This window comes from Macaca fascicularis, chromosome 3, assembly GCF_037993035.2.
Source record: "Macaca fascicularis isolate 582-1 chromosome 3, T2T-MFA8v1.1".
Classification (NCBI taxonomy): domain Eukaryota; kingdom Metazoa; phylum Chordata; class Mammalia; order Primates; family Cercopithecidae; genus Macaca; species Macaca fascicularis.
Genome location: NC_088377.1, coordinates 57,454,981 through 57,473,510, shown reverse-complemented (window position 1 = coordinate 57,473,510; position 18,530 = coordinate 57,454,981). Strand labels below are relative to the sequence as shown.

The following is an 18,530-nucleotide window of genomic DNA, read 5'->3' as shown; positions in this document are numbered from 1 at the left end:
GACCTTTATCCCCACTTCTACTGAAGTAAATAAGGACTCAGCTTTGTCTTTACTAATTACATATACTTGAAGCCTTTATCCCCACTTCTACTAAAATCAATAAGGACCCAGCTTTGTGTCTTTACTGATTACATATATCTGAAGAACAACCTGGCACACATGTGTCTGAAATGTCATAGAATTCCTGACCAGAAGCTATGTCCACGATATTGGTAGTAAAAAAAATAAATATAATGTATATTTTGAAGAGCACAAGAAATCTTAGCTTAACTGAGATTACGTGGGTAGTACAGTTTGAAAATTGAATTTTCACGGCCATTTAAAACCAGATGGACTCGGAAGAAAAAAAAAAAAAGGCTCACTCTAATCCCAGTGGTCACTTAGGACCTGATTAATGAGTCACTGCGCAGGCAAGAGGACGCAGAACTTCCTGCACGCCCGGCCCCGGGACGCCACTTAGACACATGCCCGTGTGTTTTCACTGTGAGGTTTCTTACCTTCGGCTGAAATGCTCCTTGTAGTGAACCAAAAGGGCCAGTGGGCGGAATCATAGGGGGGATGCCCGACACTGCAGGAGGATAGGAATGGAAGAGCTGTGGCCAAAGACGGAGAGGGGGAAAAAAGATTTTAGTAGGAGGCAAGTGACATATTCAAATTCCCGTCCCATTGAAAGACATCGACATGAGCAAGCCAAGTAATCTCAGTTTGATGCTATTAGTCAAGCAGCCATGATGGGATGATCACACAGATGCGCCATGAATGTGTAACTTCAAAAGTTAAAAGTAGTTCAGGATCAATCAGCCAGCAAATGACGTCCTGGGTGAGGGCATCATTAGAAAGGGAGCTTTTCTAATTATTAATTGTTAAATCAGAAGTCCTAAATGATTGGAGATTTTAATGCATTTCAAAAACAGGAGGGACTCTGAGCCAAATAAGATGCCCAGAAAATTACAAGTTAATTAGGGGGAAAAAAAGGCAGAAAAAAGAAAAAAAAAGGGAAGAAAAAGAAGTCTTCATGAGTGCCAGGATTTTATACCATTAAAACTCGATTAGTACTTTTAGACTTTTAATAGTGTGAGGAAATGAGAACATATTCACAATCCTTGCTTCATTAGGCTGTTGTAGAAGTGGCAGTTCCAGAGGACAATTTAATTCTCTCATCTAAAATAATGACAAATATGTGTGAAAGGGTAAAATAAAACGACTCGATGTATACTTTAAATGGAGCTGCCAATTGGCCTAGAAGATGGATTCTAGTTGCACAGAAATAACCCGAGTCTGGAATATCACTATCGAGCTTTCACTTGCTCTTGTTTAAGTCTCAGGTGCTTAAAGCACTTCTGTATGAACATATGAAATCTGAATTTTTATGGCCACTTCTCAACGGTTTCTGCTATTAAATGAACAAGCTCTTTGGAGGATACTCAAGCCAAGCCCTTCACGTAGGAGTCCACTCTATGATGGTAACAGAATGAGTCTGAATGAAGACTATGAATTTTCCTCAATCAACAGTCTATAAAAGGACACAATTGAGGAAAGACATACAGAGAGAAGGCAATGCAAACACATCTTTCCGTCCTTCTAAAAACTTAATCTTTTTGAGGTCCTATTGGTCTGGTTCCATTTACTGTGATCAAGCCACCATACAAATATTTTAAAGAATGCCCCACCCTCGTGGTTGTTTATTATGTCAAAATTACAACAGTAATTGAAGCTCTTCCTCGTAAAGTATTTGTGTCAGTTATTTTTAGTAATTCACATTTTGCAATCCCATTTTCAGAGCACGTCCTTTTTCTGTTGGTCTTTATTTCATTTTGCTCCCTTCAATGATGCAGCAAAGTTTTTCAGACTAATTGATATTGAACTAAATCCACTTAAATAGTGATTGCAAGCCAAGTGCCCTCATTTAAAACTACTTTTAAGTCTAAAATTGTGTTTTAGATACTTGAGTGCATTGCATCTTAATTCCCCTTATAATGTCCTAATCCCCAAAGCAGGGGAGACTGAGTACTTCATATATTATCCACTATAACTCCTAATATGAAATAACTCTCCCACAGTACACTGAATAAAGCTGAGTAATTAAATACATGCCACAGTAAAACACACTCAGATCTCTATACTCTGCCTCCAGGTGGGCATTTTCCCTTTAAGTTTACAATTTAAAAATTGGATGTTCTTACTACTTTCTTTTTGTTTTATTCCATTACTGACCTCTTAGAACATAAATATAGCTGATCATTCCTCCCCCGACTAAAAACCTGAAGCGCCTAATAATACATACACTTTCCAAAAATTCAGGCCTCCAGGCTTATTCTCCATCTTCGGCCTAGGACTGTAGAATATGCATATAAGAAGGCACCGCAGTGGGTCCTAGAAAGTAAATCTGAGCCACTTGTTGGGCACGTTGAACTTTCTATATGAATTATTGTGTTAGCTGGTCCTTACTTTAAATCAGCAAAGTATAGACTGGGGCATAATGGTGCCATCCATGGGCCAGACCCAAAGAGGAAATCCACAGGTCTACTGGGCTTTGGGTGTCCCCGTGAAATCTGTTTTTGTATCCCAGTACTGAGCAGAACAGGAGGGGACCATGTTGGGAGGGATGGGGAGGAGTCATCAAATATACTTTTCTAACTTCTTTTTAAAGAGGTCTTTCATCTTATGTTATTTCTGAATGCCCCTAGAGTACATAATTCTCAATTGATTTCTAATATTTACTAGTCTTGACTTCTCAGCTGCACTCTTGACTAACATGGTATCTAATTATCTGGTTCACAGTATGAATGAATTCAGTCTTTGCTGACCTATTAAAGTAGCACTTCTACTCAAATGGTTAAGAGAACACTATCTACAAACCTAAGCAAGAACAGTTGAGTATGGTGAATCAACATGGCTACAAGCAATGATTAACCTTCTCTTTTTTCTGGTTTCATAAAAAAAAAAAATCACTGGCAAAGAAACTTGCAAATTTTCAGATAAAAATGATGCAGTATTCACCCCATCATCAAAATATCATGGAAATATTCAAGGTCTTTGAATAAAAATAAGCTCTTGTCTTACAAGTTAACTGAACATATAACTTAGGGTGTTATCAATTGAAGTTCCAGAATGTACTCTTAAAATTGCATAAAACAAGTTTTTTTTTTTTTGGTTTGTTTTTGTGTTTTTTTTTTTTTAATAAAGGAGAATGAGTTTAAAGAGAAAATATCACTCATTTCAATTTTGGGAGTTTATTTTAATTAAGTGATGTTTTTACTTTCCATTGCAACAAACTCAACAGAACAATACCAGCCATGTGGAAGAGGGTTCTACATTTAGTCTAGAGCAAATGAAAATCTACTCGTTGAAGAGTCATGAGTCAAAAAGACAAGGGACTTTCTATTTAGAGGAAATAATTCAGGTTGCATTCCAGGACTTCTGTGTTAGTGACATTTCAACTGACGACTGAAATGCTGTGATTTCGGACTCTCCTGGAACTCTGCTGACTCCACTGCAGACACCTCACTTTGCAGGACAGATGCCTGACTGCCACTAAAGAGCAACTCTGCTTTCAAGCCTTCGGAGTGCTTATGATCTTTTGATTCAGAAGATGATACTGCATCTTTACCAAAAGCAAAACACCACAAAAGCAAGCATCCAAAGTGGCAAGGAGCAATGGGAACTCTTGCAAAGATGATTAAGGAAGGCTGCTAGTCATTGACTGATCTGTGGCAACAGCACAAAAATGGCAAAGCGGTTACATTCAATGTGTAGCATGGTAATGAAACTCACACTGTGCCGGTAGAATGGGTCAACTTTTGTAGGGTATTTGTCAAACTGTAAAGGGATCAAAGCAAAAGCTAGTTACTTAATCTGCATTTTTGTTCACTGCTACAGTGGAGGTGGCCCTACAAAGCTTCCCTGTCATTAAGTTGTCATCAGACCCAATAACCTCATTATATATGAAACCATTCTGAGCTCCTGAGTCTCCCTGACAAGAAGACAACAAAAATGGAAGAACAAAGTAAAAAACCAAGTGGTCCATTTGGGTTCTGCACATACTAGGATGCCTTTCTTCCTACTATTTTCTTTCTACAGATTGGCACGAACCAAACATCTAAACAGGAGAGAATAGGCAATTATCCAGATAAATCAGAGAGAGGTGAGCATTTGGTCTGATTTACCCAGTGAATTCCCCCTATTTTCATCTTTACTTTGGCAGAAAAACTGTCTTGCCATGCAGCTGTCTTCTGAAATGTATGACACCCAAATACAAAGTGATCTGGGGTAGGCCAGACAGCCTTTCATTTGAACAGAAAAAGAGTATACTATTGTCCCCTCTAAATAATGTCATCATATTGATGCTATAACTACCCTTGGTTAAATTAATTTGTGAAACAGCTCACACAGGCCAGCAGAAAACTTTCTCAAAATCTTAGGATCTTCAAAATCTAATTGTTGAGAAGTATAGTTCATCCAAAAAAGAGATACAGGATTTGCTATTAAAAACATATTTCTGCTCACAAGGCCTCATTGCTAATATTCCTTGAAATGAAATTTATAAAACAAACTTTAAAAACATATTTTTAAAAAGTAAGTTGAATAAGATGGGGGAGGGAGAGGAAGGAGAGGAAGCAAACTTGGGTGAAGTGGACTCCTTTTAAAATCATGCAATTTATTCTCATAATGCCTATAGTGACGACCTTAAAATCCAGTATTTTCTGAAATACTAAAAATTAAGTAAAAAATGACTCTAATACTCACTGTTAGACAGGACTCTATCTGAGAATATTTACCATTCTAATATGGCACTATTAATTATGGTTATTCACTTTAAAAAAAGAAATTCCTAACTGGTTCTGGACACGTGCTAGCCCCCAGTGAAGACCAAGACCATGTCATGGCCAGTGGTTCCTCTTGCCCCAAGGCAGAGAGTTCTGTCCCTGCAGGGATCCCTGAACACTTGCTGACAGAGCACAATACCAGATTAGGGACTGTCTTATGAAACACAAGAAATACAACACCTCCAACAAAGTGGGTTTAGGGAAGCCATCGGAATGCGCAGGTGGACGTGGCACCCAACGCAGTCCCAGCCTCCTGGCTGAGGTCTCTCTCCCTTCTCTTCTTCATCCCCATTACCCTGCAAGAATGTATGTGCTAGCACTTGGTGCAAAGCACAAGCAGGTGCATTTTCTGTCTGGTGACAGTCTCCCGGGATGCTCAAAAAAACAAAACAACCCTTTAGGAAGTTAGCCATCAACACTGGGCACAACTGTTTTGAGGGCAGATGGAATCATTTCCACCGGCAGTGCTGGATACCACTGCCCAGAAAGAAGTTCCTACTGTAGGCCCCTGAAGTCAGAGCTGCCTGAGGCAGGGTACTAGACACATTCCCTTCTCTCCAGCAAACAGCCGTCACTCCCCATTCGATCTCTGGTGGCCCCGCTGCCCAGCCCGGTCCCACGTGCTGCATAAAGAAAAGAGTCGTGCTCTACTTATCCTCACATTTCTGCCTGGGGTACGCACCATGGGAGGTGCTGGCGTCGGCATGATGGCAGTGGGCGGGATGGCGTGGGGGAACGGCGTGAAGGTGTGCTGGTGCGTGTGCTGGTGGGTGTGCTGGTGCTGGTGCTGGTGCTGATGGAACTCGGTCCGCAGGTAGGGCGGAGGGCCCAGCGAAGCCCCGCGGTCAGCACTCTGAGAGGCCAAAAAACGAGTGTTCAGTTCCTGTCGCAAGATGTCTTGCTCTGGAAGAGAAGAAGAGGGAGACAATGACACCTTTTCCTTCAGAACAGGACATCGGAGTGCCTTCCTGTGGAGGGATACGGGGCTGATGACACAGTGGCAGGGGTGACAGGGTGCGGCTGGGCCCTGAGATAAAAGGGGGCAATCAATGAAGCAGAGGAGACCAAGGCCCAGTCGCACCCTGTCTCCCTGTTCTCTAGCTGGTCTCCCAGCTTTCAGGGACAGGCAGTCTATTGATTTGGGGAAAAGCTCCAGGCCAAACGCCAGAGTCCGATTTCCAGCTGTCACCACCAGCTGAGTGACCCTGGGCAGGGCAAATAACCCATCCGAGGGCCAGTTTTCCCATCTTCAAGAGGGGGACAATAATACTGCCTAACTCATGGGTTTGATTTTTGAGGGTTAAAGCAATTTGCACATTTAAGTGCTTGGAAACAGTGACAGCACACTAATAAATGTCAGCTGTTCACATGGCAGGGCTCGCACGCCCTCTTCAAGTGTCAATTACTGCTATATGGCTCTCTGTATTAGCAGCATACCATGGCTACACTGGACCAGAACTGGGACACTTGACCTGATTAACACAGGTGAGGAGACAAGGACCCTGTGTCTAACGTGAGGTCTGCCCTTAAAATTCTGGGATATATTGTCACAAAGAGTGTGTCATCTCCTCCCAAGGAGACCAGAGAAGGCCCTGCCCAGTGAAAAGAAACCCCTTAAACCAGGACGCAATCTAAGATCCTGGAGCGAAACAGACATGGGCTTGGGGACGTTTCCATCGCTCTCAGGAGAGCCCAGACGACACAGGACACACGCTACCTGCGTCTGACCACTCAGTGGCTGAATTTAGCTGGAAATGCCTCCTAACTCCAAACAAACCTCCTCTCTTCGGGCAGTGTCAGGTTCACAGGGGCTGAGCTAAGCTTTGTATGGGTGCTGACAGGTATTTTTGCTGGACCTCAGGCCAGAGAGCGTTTGAGGAAGATTAGAGTAAGGAAGGAAAAAATTGTAGGCAAATGCAACCTTGCAATCGGGACAACATAGGTAGGGTGAGGTCACAGCCAGGGGTGGTGGGTGTCGGGGTCATGAGCACAGGCCCCTCGGTCCTACCTGAGTAAGTGCTCCCGGCCGGGTGTCCGGCCACCTGCAGACTTCCCGATGTCAGTGGTGGTGGAGGAGGCAGAGCAGTGGGAGGGGCAAACATATTGGGGTGATGTGAGTGTGCGGGGGGCTGGAGGGTGGGTGTGAAGCTGTGCAGGGGGCTGTGGTTGGGCAGGGAGAGGGGGAATGGGGAGGCAGAGGGGTGGTGGGAGATGTGAGGAGGGGCGGGCTGAGTCTTTGCTGGAGTGCTGCTTCTGCTACTGCTATCGGAGCAAGAAAAAACAGAAAAGAAAAAAATAAAAAAAGGTAAGCAATGTATTCGCTTTTAAAGAATCCTATCTCCTTCCCCTAAACCCTCACCACAGTCTCTCTTGCCCCTTCCTCTTTACAGATCCTCCCCGTACGCACACACTTTCTGAAATTACAACTCCTGCAAACTTTCCCATCGTTACTGCCGACAGAGCAAACCGAAACTGCTGCTTCAGGGCTGTGGGGCATCTTGATGTCGAGACAGCTCATTCTGCTTAAACCTCAGGGCCTCTCTCGTTCCTGTGGCCAGATTCTCATCTCTGCCCCTAGAAAATCCCCAGCCTTCCATTCTCCACTAGCTACATCTCCTATAAAGTAACAGTTAACACAAAGGAATAAAAAACGCGATGATCTGAGTTCACCCCATCTGTCTTGTTACCTCTTAAATGAAGACACACAAAGAAGAGGTGAAACCCAGGTGCCTGGGTTCTCACATCACTTTATGGTCTGGAGACCACAGAAACAGCCGAGGGGTCAGAAGCCGGGCCTGGCTCCTTGGGGAAGAAACCTGCCTCCCAAAGACTGGGCCGTCGCCTCTTAGGAAATAGCAAGGCCCGGAACCACCAAAGCCTCCAGGTTTTCAAAAGGAAAACAGTAACAAAGACACACAGCCTCAGGAGCTGTGCCGGGTTAGAATTATAGCCCCCGGGGCACCAAGGGTTGGCTCCACTTGGCGCTGCACACTGGGTTTCTGCCTCTCTTTTCTTTGCTGTGTTCCTCTGTGCTGCTTTTTAGACGTTTCTCTGTAACTTGGCAAAAACAAGACCGAGGAGAGCCTGGATTTCCATACAGAAATTTCTCACTTTCTCTAAACGCAGCTTGTTTTCTTTCTTCCCTACTTCTCTGACCCACATAGGAGGAAGTAAATCAGAACCAAAAAAAAAAAAAAAATCCTTATACTGGGATACTCATTGGCTCCCAATCTTCCTGCCTTTGGAACTGCAGGGAGACAAGTTTTCTTTAATACTTCTTCTGTCGGAGTTTGCAAGAGCCTGCCTTGAAAAGATCTGCTCACAGTGCGTGGCCTCTGATATGCCCCAGGCTTCGATTCCCTGCCTCCCACTGCTGCTGGGTCTCCCTGGCCCAGGACTTTCCACGCCTTCCTCACCTTCCGCCTCCGCTCTCTCGAGTGCCTAAAATATTTTCCTTCCTTACAATGTCCTCACCACCCACCCATCCCAACCTGTCCTTTCCCAAGAGACCCGAGTCTCACCCAACAGCCCCATTCCCTGTCTCTAGTCTCAGAGAAAGGGATGATGTTTCCAACAAGGAAACTTCAGTCTCCCTAGGGATCCCTCCCCGAGTCCCACCCACCTGATCCCCAGGGAGAGGGCAACACTCAGGCCAAAGAAGAGCAGGCCACTCACCTTAAACTGTTGAGGCTTAAGCTACTGCTGTTGTAGGCTGACAATGGCTGGGAGAGGCTCTGAGCGGAGGGGTGGGCCTGCACAGGTGGGAGGTTCTGATGGAGCAGCTGGGTGGGGGACTGTGGCCTGGGTGGCCTCTGCACCTGAGGCTGCGGAGCGGGCTGGAGCTGGGCCTCAGGAGGGCCCTGTGGTGGCTGTGTAATCGGAGGTGGGGGCTGAGGTGGGGCCTCTGTGCGCTGCACCAAGTCAGGGTCTGGAGAAGGAGCTCGGAGTTGGGGCTCCGTCTGGGGCTGGGGTATCGGCTGTGCGACCTGAGGGCAGGGGTCTTTAAGCACCACAGGCTCAAAGATCGGCTCTTTGCAACAGTCCTGGCTCTTCTCCTGGCTTCTCTCTAGACCCGATATCTTGGGGACAATTGGCCCTGCATCCTGGCTGTCATGTTCTGGTAGCGTGCCAACACCTAACTCCGGATCTGCATGGGAGAGAGCAAAGACAAAACCACAGGCAACGACATGAGTGTGGGGTAATGAGGGAAAGCAAACTCCAAAGCTATCACACAGCTCCAGCAACCGGACCTGGCACCAACCCTCCTCACTTGGGTCCTTGTCTCCACCACCTGCAGCAGTATGTGCCCACAGCAAATGGGTCAATGGTGGACAGAGAAAGATGCAGGAATAGCCTTTGCCCATGGAGAGCAATGCCCCTGGGGATGTGGGAGGGGAGAGAAAGGCCAACCGGCCAGAGGAGACTGCATTCAAGAAAGCAGCCTAGCACCAGGCATGGGGGCTCACACCTGTAATCTCAACACTTTGAGAGGCCGAGCTGGGAGGGTTGCTTGAGCCCAGGAGTTCGAGATCAGTCTGGGCAACATAGCACGACCCTGACTCTCCAAAAAAAATTAGCCAGGTGTGTGCTACAGTCCAAGCTACTCGGGAGGCTGAGGTAGAAGGATCGCTTGAGCCCATGAGTTCAAGAGCACCCTGGGCAACCTAGCGAGATTCGAGATTCCGTCTCTATAAAAGAAAAAACAGCAGCCTAGACTACATTCTGAAAATGAATGTTTTCCTTAACCTCCAGGAAGTCTTTTATGGCATCACAATTAAGAAACAATAGTTGACAAGTTGATTTTTCCCTTTTAAAACAAATACATTTGTTGAATACACAAAAGAAAGTGTTTTCAATAGCAAATGAGTCAAACATTATTTAACATCACACGGATGTTTTTCCTTGGCCTTCCCTTCCTCCCCACTTTCCACTTTGACCAACGGGACACACTTCACATTTACGGATAATTCTTGGTTGAGCAAGTGCTGAACTTTCAAGTCAAAAGGCAGGTCTCTTAATGCCCATCACCTGATCCCAGCAACATCTGCGATCAAAGGTGCAAACGGGAACTGAAATACAGTTTCCCGTCAACTACACTTGCTAGAGCTTTTAAGAAAGTCCCCTTGGACCACATGGGGGTCCGCACGCAACTAAGTTAAAGGGGTGCTGGACGTTGAGAATAAGCTTGGATATTAAATTTAAGGGAAATTCTACACTCGTGAATGAAATACAGAAAATAGCTGCTCCTGTATGGATGTAAAAGATGTACTCCCTCCAAAGGTCAAAAGATCTAAGGGCCACGTTTAGTAGAATGGCTTATCTGACTACCCCATAAGCCAAGCTCCATAAAAATCTCAAACCAGAGTAACGAAAGACCAACAGGGCATTCAATAGAAAAGAATGGCCCCATTTGGGAGTAAGTACTTTTGTATACGACTAGGGGAAAATTACCCTTCCCACATTTTTGTGCTAAAAAGATGCATCCTTTTATTAGTACACAGTTTCAAAAGAGAAAAAGAATAGATGACAACATCCTTTGACAGTGTTTTTCAGGCATTCTTAAATGAACTACCCTGGGCGTTAACTTTCTCCTCTTACCTCACTGTATCAAACGGGAAAAGTATGTGGTATTCTTGTTGGTTCTGTGTATTTCTGGGGTTTTCTGTCTGTTTTTTGTTTTACAGGTGGGGTCTCCCCAGGTTGTTTAGGCTGGACTGCACTGGACATTCACATGTGTGATCACAGCACACTACAGCTCCAACTCCTGGGCCCACGGGTTCATCCTGCCTCAGCCTCCTGGGTAGCCAGGATTAGAGGGGCCTGCCACTGTGCCCAGCTTACATATTTCTGTTTTTGTATTGTTGTATATACACACTTGTTTGCCATTATTCCTTGGAATTCTCATCAAAGCAATTCATTATTTTCAATGTTCTTTTGGTAACACAGATCAAACCGGTAACATGCACAAAAGCAAAAACAAAACTTGGGTTTATAAACAAAGCACATTTTTGGCTAACAGGAACTTGGCTATCGTCACATCTCTCCAAACAGCCTGGAACAATAACACTGAGATGGGAAGAAAGCTGCCTTCTTCACATGCTTCAGAGGTATGAAAAGATCGAGCACTTGGTAAAGCGCTGATGAAAAGGAACTCTGCACTTCTGACACACATTTCTGTCCAGTGCTGTCTTACCAACCTTTCTGGGAAGATTTTTGCTCAGGATAACGCTGAAATTGAAAGGCTTCTCAAAACCTTCCTTTCTAACTTTAGGGCTGAAGGAGCACCCCAAGCCCTTGCTGTGGATAGGCCCCATCCAGCTAGCAAAGCTCCTGGATCCAATGAGGAAGGAAGGCCCTTTATTCAGCGATGTCACAGTTAGGGATCCGGCTCTGTGTCTCTCCATGTGTCTTCACAAAATTTCCCATCTTTTTCTTTCACAGGATTTTCCCATAGCAAGCTAATATCAAAGGCACTGAAAAATCACATGCTTCGTATGTATGATCCAGGCCTGTGAGTCAGGTCTGGGACAGAAAGTAACAACAGCCCAGAAATCCTAACAGCACAAGACAGAGGACGGGTTTCACTCAACGAGAAGTTCTAAGTATCTGAGCAGGACTCTTCTCACACTGACAGCTAATTTAGCATTTTTATGCTTGGTACAATGGCAGAAACACTTTTAAATAATCTTTTGGTATGACTCTGTTCTCTCCAGACTGGGCTGGTGAAGAAATCAGTAAATACTTTCTATCTTGGTAAGTATACATTCAAATTCCCTCCAAAAATCACTGTCCGAAGTTTCTCCCTCAAACGAAAGCAAGCTTCCTTTTCCAAAGGACACCACTCAGAGGATATCACTTGCACTCACTTATGCTGGTAAGGAGGCACATCAGAGACCCATAAAGAAGTACTACAGACATCTAGCTTGACTCTGTTTACCCCCTTGTTCTTGAATGAGCCTCAAGAATTTGGACAACACAGCCAAACTTGCAGATGGCATCCTGCAGGCTTGGGCTCGCTGTCCAAGGCTCTGGAGTTGACTTTCTTGTCTCCTCTGTTGCCTCACTATCTCAATCTCAACCTAACCACAGCTAGAACATGAGGGAGTGGTGCCAAGGCTGTGGCCGTCACCACCACCTCCAACAAGCTACCAAAGATGAAGGGAAGACCCAAACCTCTCCAGGGAACTGTGCAAATCTGTACGGCACTCCTTTCACTTTAATGCACGCTCAAATCACCTGGACATCTGATTACAATTCCCATCCAGATTCCACAGCTCTGGGATGGGGCTCTAGATTCTGCCTTTCTGAGGATCTTCTAGGTAAGGCTGAGGCTGCTGATGCGTGGATCACATTTTGAGTAGCAGGATCTAATCTAACACTCTCTGACCAGATCGGGAATATACCCAGAGAAGGGAAGGAATTTGCCTGCTGGAAGTCATGTCCTTGTTTTGTAAACCAGAAGGCTTGAGTTCCAGTCCCAGCTCTGCCAACACCAACTACCTTTTCTGCAGTTTATACTATGCTGCCTCCTAAAAAGCAAAAGTCGCAAAGCAAAGCAGGTAATGATAAATCCAGGATTCAGTTACAATATTTAAGTACATCAGACTTAAAGTGTAGAGGGTTAGTAAAGCTACAAAGAGTTGCTGGAACACTGCACTTCAGCTAGCCCTGAAAGCAATCAGTCCCTCAATGCTCTGGTCCTGCAACCTATAAACAAAGCAGTGACATGTTTGAGCTGGTAAGAACTTTGGGGGCTGAAACAGTTTTACGACTCCCCATTTACAAGAGTCTCTTGAGGCACAGGTTAGGCGTCAGGCATTTTTGTGGCTAATCGGTAATGCATTTCCTCTTCCTTTCAATTATTCAATAAATGTAATCTTCCCAGTTAAGCTTTTCCATCTTGACAGTCAATTTGTCTTACTGCACTTCTCCAAAATTGGTAGGAACACATTTTAAGAAATCAGCTGGTATTGCACTGCATATTCTGAATTTGTCAAAGGATAAAGGAAGGAATGAAATTTGCTGAATTTGAAAGAAATAAGAATGTACAAATTGAGTAGTCTTATTTAAATGTTGTATTCATTACATTTTGGGGTTTAAAAATCTCTCTTCCTGTGATTATAAAAATAGTTCATCATACTTATACTGAAAGACATGCAAATTCAAATTACACTGAATACAGTACAAAGGGTGGATTTATTGCATATAAATTGTACCTCAATAAACAAACTTTAAGAGATTAGGGAAAATTGGTTTGATTTTGATACATGTTTGATACAAGTTGCCTGGGGAAAATGGACCCTTTTTCTGTACTTTACTTTACTAGTAGAATGCAAACACTATAACCTCTGTGGGGGACAATTTGGCAACGTTTTGCAAAATAACAAATGGAGTTCCCTTGGTGTGGTGTGTTAAGGATTTCGTCTACAGACACTATGAAACAATACCGTGGTTTGGATACCAAGTTTGGAAGCCACCCAAATGTAATCATTAGGAGACTGGTTACAGACATTTGCAGATCCACACAATGGAACACCTTGCGGCAGTAAAAAGGAATGCCGCATGTACAACGTATAGCATTTACTATCTTTTGTGGAAAATGGAGGGAAATTATATATATATATATATATATATATATATTCATTTTATTTTACATACTAAGAACCTGTGTGGCCGGGTGCAGCGGCTCACACCTGCAATCCTAGCACTTTGGGAGGCCGAGGCAGGTGGATCGCTTCAGGTCAGAAGTTCAACACCAGCCTGGCCAACATGGTGAAACTCCAACTGTACTCCAAATACAAAAATTAGCCAGGTGTGGTGGTGCCCGCCTGTGATCCCAGCTACTTGGGAAGCTGAGGCAGGAGAATCTCTTGAACCCGGCAGGAGGAGGTTGCAGTGAGCTGAGATTGCACTATTACACTCAAGCCTGAGTGACAGAGCAAGACCCTGTTTCCAAAAAAAAAAAAAAACAAAAAAAAAGAAGCAGCTGTGGAAGAATACTCAAGAAACTAGTAATAGTGGCTACCTGTTTGGGGGCTTGGGAGGAGTGAGAAGTGGATAGACAGGGAACTGGAGGGTGCATGTGTGTATATGCATAAAAAATAAGAAAATGTAATCTGTGAATGTGTAAAAAATTTGAAAATAAAAATGGATTTTATGAAAAACTATAAATTGCTAAATAAAACTGACTTAAAAACCCAACCAGATCATCAAAATAAAAGGAAAAAGTACTCAATAATCCAAACCTTCGCCTCCCCTCCAAAAGGTATCTGTGTCATAGACAATGTTGACCTAACCTTCAAGAAACAAATTATTCCTGTCATCTAAATTGAAAACCAACAGCAAATATTACACAACAAAAGAAAGAGGAAAAACTATTTACAAAAAATATAATTACCTAGCTGGAAACCAGAGGCAACCAGCTGAGAAAATATTACAACTAATAAGAGAGTGCAACGAGATATCCAAATAAACCACAAGTAACCTCAGCTTTTTTATACACCAGCAACAGTCAGAAAATTAAGTGTAGAAAGGATCCTCTTCATAATAACAAAAACCGTAACACCTGGGAGCGAACCCAACAAGAAAATTACAGGGCTTGTAAACCTTCAGAAATGTCTTCCCTCCAAAATTGCTTTTGTCAAGGTGTTTTTCAGTGCAAAAAAAAAAAAAAAAAAAAAAAAAAGCGAACTAAGTCAGTCACGTAATAGATAGTTCTCATTGGAGGATACTACTCCCTATGGGAAGAGACGGAAATTTGCGGGAGTGTGTGGCTATCACTATGACTTCAGGTCACTGGTGGCTCTTAGGGATGTCTGATTTACTGCAACGTGAGCAGCAACCACACACGACAACATCTCAATGCCCTTCCTCAATCCCACCCGACATTTGTGCAGCTGAAAACCCTAGAACCTACCACCTCTGTTTCTGTATATAAACACAAAGTAATTTTTTGCATGGTTTTAATATACACTGATTTTTCCAGGAATGCAGGGACTGTACTTTGTTATATCTGGGTCATATCCAAGGGTTGATGGCTATTTGGGAAAATCATGACACTATGGTAAGGCTGCTCCTGGTATCTGACTCTCCATGACCACGTATTTGTGTGAGTCTGCATTTGTAGTAGCAATATTTAGATACCATTCTATAGAGTCAAACACTGTCTTCTAATATAAATAAGCATTTACATACTTAAACGTATAGTATGTTATAAATGACTTGGTTTCTACTTATTTCTCCTTTATATTTTATTAGGGCTTTACATATACTTTTACATTAAGTATATAGATGTGTACATTAAGTATAGATTTCATTCCAGAAAGTAAAAAAGTGAATGTGCTATAAAATATTTCTTATATTACACTGGGTCTGCTAGGATTGAGATTTGGTACATTCTGGTGAATTCCTACACTTCTAGAAGTCCAATGACTTAATGCACAAATGCAGTAACAACCTCCCAGGGCGGTCGTGGAAATAGGCCATATAAAGTGCTTTCCACAATGCACAGCACATAATAAGTCATCAATCAATGTTCCCAAAACTATTGTGAAGAAGTATTTAATGTTACAGAAAGTATCTCATGACAAAATTGCCATTAAATAAAGTGGGCTAGCCGGGCGTGGTGGCTCATGTCTGTAATCCCAGCACTTTGGGAGGCTGAGGCAGGCCGATCATGAGGTCAGGAGGTCGAGACCATCCTGGCTAACACAGTGAAACCCTGTCTCCACTAAAAAATACAAAAAATTAGCTGGGTGTGGTGGCGGGCGCCTGTAGTCCCAGCCACTCAGGAGGCTGAGGCAGGAGAATGGCGTGAACCCGGGAGGCGGAGCTTGCAGTGAGCCGAGATCGTGCCACTGCACTCCAGTACGGGCGACAGAGCAAGACTCCATCTCAAAAAAAAAAAAAAAAAAATCAGTGTGATCTCAATAGTGAAAATTATCCGTGTAAACGTATACATGTATGCACAGAAAAAAGACTGGAAAGATAAACATTAATTGCAGTCCCATGATCCAGAAATAAACATTTACTTTAATTCTTATATTGTGCTTTTACCTTTCCAAATTGAGGAGGAGGAGGAGGAGGAAAAGTGCAAAACAAATGAATATTATAGAAAATTTGGGCCGGGCGCGGTGGCTCACGCCTGTAATCCCAGCACTTTGGGAGGCCGAGGCGGGCGGATCACAAGGTCAGGAGATCGAGACCACGGTGAAACCCCGTCTCTACTAAAAATACAAAAAAAAAAATTAGCGGGCGCGGTTGTGGGCGCCTGTAGTCCCAGCTACTCGGGAGGCTGAGGCAGGAGAATGGCGTGAACCCGGGAGGCGGAGCTTGCAGTGAGCCGAGATCGCGCCACTGCACTCCAGCCTGGGCGACAGAGCGAGACTCCGTCTCAAAAAAAAAAAAAAAAAAAAAGAAAATTTGGAAAGTGAAGAAAAGCACAATATAAAAATTAAAGTCAATGTTTATTTACTTTGTTATTAAAGCAAATAATTATAGTAATATTTATTAAATAGTATTAAATAGTATTATTTACTGGAATAAGTAAAGTATACTTGTTAAATTATTATTTATTAAAGTAAATAATAGTATTATTATTGCTAAAGAAGAAAAGAGATGCTACACTTTAAAATGAACTATTTTCACGGACAATACACCTCTATCATTAAAGTAAGCCAACCGAGGAAGTGATCGTTCAAGTCTTTTTAAATTGCCTCACCTACTGAGTTTTTTCTCTGAGATGGAGTCTCACTCTGTCGCCCAGGGTAGAGTGCAGTGGCGCAATCTTGGCTCACTGCAGCCTCCGCCTCACCTCCCGAGTTCCAGTGACTCTCCTGACAACCTTCCGAGTAGCTGAGAAGCTGGGATTACAGGGGCCTGCCATCATGTCCAGCTAACTTTTGTATTTTTAGCAGAAACGGGGTTTCACCATGTTGGCCAGGCTGGTCTCGAACTCCTGACCTCAAGTGATCCGCCCCCAGCAAAGTGCTAGGATTACAGGTGTGAGCCACCGTGCCTGGACTATTGAATAGATTTTTTAACAAATCTCTTCTCCAAGAGGACAGATAAATATTTCACTCTCTGTATGGTGCATGGTTTCAATTTTTAAAAATATGGGGCATGTGTGTGTGTTTTAAAGTTAAAAGGGTCTTGCTCTGTCGCCCAGGATGGAGTGATCATAGCTCACGGCAGCCTCAAACTCATACGGTGACGTGATCCTCCCCACTCGGTCTCCTGAGGAGATGGGACTACAGGCACACAGCAGGACATGCTGCACAGCAAACCTTCCACCTCTTCTTCAGCATTTCTGACTGGTTCTAACTGGGTACTATTTGGACAGAAAGGAAATGGTACATACTGATGGAGGAGGAGGAGGAGTACAAAACAAAATAAAAAAACACCCAAAAAACCCAACTCTCCCAAAGTACAGCTTCTGCACCTTTGGTCTTCACATCTTCATACTCTGTTATGAAGTTTCCTAACAGGACTTACTAACTACAAGGTCATTACCGCAGCAAACCTGAAGGAGCTTCCAAAGGCATCAAGAAAACTATGTGGGGGGGAGGGGGGCACTAGTCCCTGGACTATCCATCCATCCATCCATCTGTATCTTTTTGAATGTCTAATCCTTATGACTTAGAATTAGACAGGTTCTATTTTTATTATTCCATCTTCTAGTTAGCCTCTCTCATTACTGTCCAAATGACAAAGCCACAAAGAGCACACCACACAGAAAGACTACAGATCACAGTCAAATAAGAAAAATAACCCAGACTTTAAAGTGGGAACATTAACAAAGGACTGAAATGTTCAAACACTGGGATCACAGAGACATATGGAAACATCGAATTTCTGTGAATCAACATGCAATTACCTCAAGCTGGAAGCAATGTCTATATTATTTTATTATTTTTATTTTTCTGGACACAGAGTCTCACTCTGTTGCCCAGACTGGGATGCAGTGGTGCAATTACAGCAGACTGCAGCCTTGACTCCCTGGGCTCAAAGGAGCCTCCCACCTTAGTCTCCAAGTAGCTGGGAGGCTGAGGCATGTGCCATCACGCTGGCCAATTTTTTATATTTTGTAGAAATGAGGTGTTACCAGGTTGCACAGGCTGGTCTTGAACTTTTGGCTCAAGCAATCCTCCCACCTAGGCCTCTCCAAGTGCTAGGATTACAGGTGTGCGCCACCATGCCCAGTCAATGTCCATTATTTAATCACCTTCACCTGTCTATTCTGTTGCCTCAAACAAAATCTCTTTTTAAGCAAAGACTGTGTATTTTGTAAATACGTTTTAAAACCCAAACTGCACTACTGAGTTAATTTAGCAATACTTTTAATTCCCCCTGCCAAGTTGTGATTGTATCTCCAAAATGCTACATTCAGTGATGTTTTGCAGAAAAGCGTCCACTTTCTCTAACATACACTTCACTTTATTTTCCTCCTCTCCCTCTTTTCTTCAAATCATTAAACAGAGACCAGTTTGTTCCATTAGAAGATTCAATTACCCGAACGAATGGAAGGATGACATTCAGTCTTGCAGCTCTTCTTCTCGGTCACTGAAACTGTACAAATAAATTGAGGAAAACCCACTGTTTGTTCAAGGCAAATTAATTTTCAAACACCGCAAGACTGGGAGACCAGGGGGATGATGGGTGCTTGGCAGGGCTCGAAGAGATTCCATTTTGTGCTTGTCATGTTGT

General features: G+C 43.5%; 1 protein-coding gene across 37 annotated transcripts in view; it reads right to left on the bottom strand.

The window, feature by feature from the left end:
* AUTS2 (activator of transcription and developmental regulator AUTS2) overlaps positions 1–18,530 on the bottom strand; it is a 1,209,597-nt gene that overhangs the window by 20,488 nt on the left and 1,170,579 nt on the right. For 10 of the 37 annotated variants that reach the window (XM_005549416.5, XM_005549419.5, XM_074034825.1 and 7 more), the window contains 5 exons: positions 8,502–8,973; positions 6,835–7,088; positions 5,509–5,729; positions 3,775–3,819; positions 498–593 (listed from right to left, as the gene is read on the bottom strand). In XM_005549416.5, the coding sequence (XP_005549473.1) occupies positions 498–593; positions 3,775–3,819; positions 5,509–5,729; positions 6,835–7,088; positions 8,502–8,973 (1,088 nt within the window). Of the gene's footprint in view, positions 1–497; positions 594–3,774; positions 3,820–5,487; positions 5,730–6,834; positions 7,089–8,501; positions 8,974–18,530 lie in introns of all 37 variants that reach the window. The other 27 variants (XM_005549414.5, XM_005549418.5, XM_005549420.5 and 24 more) reach the window with 5 other exon arrangements.